We start from the raw sequence: 4,229 nt of genomic DNA on the forward strand, positions 1-4,229 counted from the left end.
CTAAGGTGAGCCAATCAGAACCTCTCGTCTCTCGGGCTGGCGGCGGCCTGGCCGCGGTGTGGCGCCGTGTCGGGCCAGCTGGGCGGCAGTGTTGTTTTTGGGGCCGGCTGTTTTACTTTAAAGCCGTTTCTCAATACCAAGTATGCGGACAACGTACTCGCGGACTTGGAAGTATGTACTTGGCAAGTCCGGACTTTCAAGTACAGACTTCCGAGAACGCGAGTACGCACCTGCAGTTGGAACAGCAGCGGGCTCGATGATGCATTCTGGGATATTTAACGGTCCCAAGTCCACACGAGTCACCTCCGATGCGTCCTCGGTAGAACGGCCTCATCGAGAACGCATCGAGAACACACACGGGTTTTACGACAGTACTCGCATACTTGGAATTGGAACAGTGCTTGGGCTACCACTGATGACGTTTACCGAGAACGCAAGTACACGAGAACACACGAGAACGCAAATTGAGAAACGGCTTTAGTTTTAGTCCAGTCTTTGTGTTCAAGCTATCGTTTTAGTTTTTATTAGTTTTAGTCACGTTCATCATACTCCTTTTTAGTCGTGTCGACTAAAAGTCTGAGCATCTTAATCTTATTTTAGTCAGAATTGTCCATGACTATTTTAGTCTAGTTTTAGTCGACGAAAACTGATGACATTTTAGTCTAGTTTTAGTCAAAGATTGTATTTAGCCAAACCCATTTTACAATTCAAACAAGGTTATCTCATTATTATTATATTATTATTGTTCCCTTATAGACTCAAGAATACATCCATTCCAGACACAGAAGACGCCCTGATTTGAATTTACAACATATCTATTTTACCAACCAAATATGCTAGAAGTACACACACACACACATACATTTAAATTAAATAAATAAATAAAACAGCATCACATGACAGTCTTTCTCTGTTTAACTTTTTTTTCTTAAATTGACGTTAACCCACTGCGGCTACTAGCCTGGCTTCGCCCGCCCACCTACTTCCGCCCAAATTTCATTTTCCCTTCAGTAGTCAGTCTGGGGCTGGGGCTTGTTAGTGGGATTTTGCCCGAACAAATTTCTGTCTGACCAATCAGCGAACAGAGGAAGTGGCTGAGAACGATGATGTCGAAGTAGCGACGTATTGTCAATGACAAGACCCAGCCTCGACAGTTGACTGCAAACATTATCTCTGTCCTTACTATAGAATATTAATGTAGAATTTGTAATTGTTCCTTGAACTCTAAAATTAGATGAACAAAACCTGCAGCTATCGTTGACAGACATCTTCACGCTTCATCTTGTTTTGTTTGTGTACACAGCCTGCGCATGCGCGCAATGTAGTTTTCGGCCGGTCCCGGCGTATGACATACGTCACGACCAAACGCTATTGCGATTGGTTATGGCAGATCCAGAGTGGCACTGGACAGATCCAATAGTTTTAAACTTCAACAGACACCCGCCTCCAAGTGAGTGAACGTTTGCCAATTACAGCAGTTCCAGACCTTCTGTACAAATGAAATGAAGTACGATGGTCTGGTAGCACCAGGCTACGCGGCTACATCTTCTGAATCTAAATCCCCGCGGGTGGCGATCGAGGAGGTGACGTCGCCCAGCGTCTAAACGAGACTAAACAACGTCAGAACATTTCGTCTTGTTTTGGTCAACGTAAATGAAGACACATTTTAGCATCGTTTTTATTTTGTAAACCACATTAAGTCTGTATTTAAATTATCGTTATCGTCACATGACCAGCATTTTCGTTGCGTCTCGTCTCGTTTTCCTCACGTGATTAAAAAGCCAAAGTCAAAGTAGCTTTAATGTCAATTTCTTCACGTGTCAAACATACAAAGGAATCGAGAGGACGTTTACTCTCCCACGGTGAAACAGATAGTGTGCACAGGCACAACAGACAAGACAAGACATATCCTAACACTAAGCAAAACATTCAATTCAATTCCACATATATAGGACATTTACAAATGCTAAAAGATAGCCAATAAAATAAAATATAAAATAAAATATGCAGTGTAGGAATCTACTATGTATGACTATGTATAAAGGTTCGTTGACGACGATATTTAGTTATCATTTTCGTTGACGAAAGCAACACTAGTGGGCAGCAGCTCTGGTCCAGGCACCCGTCCTCCAAGACTCCCAACAAGGTGACCCCTGGAGGAGGGTTTGGGCCGAGAGCAGAGGGGAGAGAACAACCTGCTCATATTCACTGTTGTGTTCTCCCTGCGCTCATATCCACCAACATGAAATGGAGAGAGAGGGCTGGGCTTAGCTCAGGAGGTGGAGCGGGTTGACTTGTAACCGGAAGGTTGCTGGTTCGATCCCCGGCTCCTCCCCCTGGCTGTGTGGAGGTGTCCCTGAGCGAGACGCCCTCACCCTGACTGCTCCTGACCCGCTGTGTGAAACGTTGTAAGTCGCTTTGGATAAAAGCGTCTGCTAAATGCCCAAATAAACCTGAATTTTGTCAATTGTAAAACACGTTCTGGTGCCTCTCCTGGAACCGTCACCTTATCGTGGTGGAGAGGTTTGCGTGTCCCTGTGAACCTGAGGGCTGTGTTGTCTGGAGCCATGTGCTCCTGGTAGGGTCTCCCATGGCAGAGTGGTCTCAGGTGAGGGGCCAGACTAAGAATGGTTCAGAAGACCCCATGAATACATCAAAAAGAGGAGGAGAGACCCTGCCCGGAGGAAGCCCGGGGCCCCCGTCTGGAGCCAGGCCCAGACGAGGGGCTCGCCGGCGAGCGCCTGGTGGCCGGGTTTGCCACGGAGCCCGGCCGGGCACAGCCCGAACAAGCTACGTGGCACCCCCCCCCTCTTCGCCCTGTGGGCCCACCACCTGCAGGGAGACCCGCTGGGGTCGGGTGCGCTGCCACATGGGTGGCAGTGAAAGGCAGGGGTCCCGACGGACCAGACCCGAGCGGCAGAAGCTGGTTCTGGGGACGTGGAACGTTACCTCACTGTGGGGAAAGGAACCGGAGCTTGTGAGGGAGGTGGAGCGCTACCAGTTAGATCTGGTGGGGCTCACCTCTACGCACAGTCTCAGCTCTGGTACCGTACTCCTGGATAGGGGTTGGACTCTATTCTTCTCTGGAGTTGCCCAGGGCGTGAGGCGCCGGGCGGGTGTGGGGATACTCATAAACCCCCGGCTGAGTGCCGCGGTGTTGGAGTGTACCCCGGTGGATGAGAGGGTCGCCTCCCTACGCCTAATGGTGGTGGGGGGGAAAACTCTGACTGTTGTTTGTGCATATGCACCGAACAGCAGTTCAGAGTACTCGGCCTTCTTGGAGACCCTGAATGGAGTCCTGTATGGGGCTCCGGTAGGGGACTCCGTAGTTCTGCTGGGAGACTTCAACGCCCACGTGGGCAACGATGGAGACACCTGGAGAGGCGTGGTGGGGAGGAACGGCCTCCCTGATCTAAACCCGAGTGGTCGTTTGTTACTGGACTTCTGTGCTAGCCATGGATTGTCCATAACGAACACCATGTTCGAACATAAGGGTGCTCATAAGTGTACCTGGTACCAGAGTACCCTAGGCCGAAGATCGATGATCGATTTCGTGATCGTGTCATCTGATCTGAGGCCGTATGTTTTGGACACTCGGGTGAAGAGAGGGGCGGAACTGTCAACCGACCACCATCTGGTGGTGAGTTGGATCAGGGAATGGGGGAAGAGTCTGGACAGACCTGGTAAGCCCAAACGGGTAGTGCGGGTGAATTGGGAACGTCTGGAGGAGGCTCCCGTCCTAGAGATCTTCAACTCACACCTCCGGCGGAGTTTTTCTAGCATCCCTGTGGAGGTTGGGGGCATTGAGCCAGAGTGGGCAGTGTTCAAAGCCTCCATTGCTGAAGCTGCGGTGGTGAGCTGTGGCCTCAGGGTCTTAGGTTCCCCAAGGGGCGGTAACCCTCGGACACCGTGGTGGACACCGGTGGTCAGGGAAGCCGTCCGACTGAAGAAGGAGGCCTTCCGGGGTATGTTATCCCGGAGGACTCCTGACGCAGTTGCAGGGTACCGGCAGGCTCGAAGGGCTGCAGCCGCTGCCGTGTCGGAGGCTAAGCAGCGGGTGTGGGAGAAGTTCGGAGAGGACATGGAGAAGGACTTTCGGTCGGCACCAAAGTGTTTCTGGAAGACCATCCGACACCTCAGAAGGGGGAAACGGGGAAACATCCAAGCTGTGTACAGTAAGGGTGGGACTCTGTTGACCTCGACTGAGGAGGTAGTCGAACGTTGGAAGG

At 50.8% G+C, this 4,229-nt stretch overlaps 1 protein-coding gene across 1 annotated transcript in view; it reads right to left on the reverse strand.

The window, feature by feature from the left end:
- Nucleotides 1-1,739, reverse strand: part of LOC311365262 (potassium voltage-gated channel subfamily KQT member 4-like) — a gene marked incomplete at its 5' end in the record, with an annotated part of 8,879 nt that extends 7,140 nt beyond the window's left edge. Inside the window, one exon of the mRNA XM_084484785.1 lies at nt 1,729-1,739. Within this exon, the coding sequence (XP_084340911.1) occupies nt 1,729-1,739 (11 nt within the window). The remainder of the gene's footprint in view (nt 1-1,728) is intronic.
- Nucleotides 1,740-4,229: the final 2,490 nt, after the last annotated feature.

This window comes from Micromesistius poutassou (assembly GCF_964030765.1).
Source record: "Micromesistius poutassou genome assembly, chromosome: 20".
In the NCBI taxonomy this organism is placed as follows: Eukaryota; Metazoa; Chordata; class Actinopteri; order Gadiformes; family Gadidae; genus Micromesistius; species Micromesistius poutassou.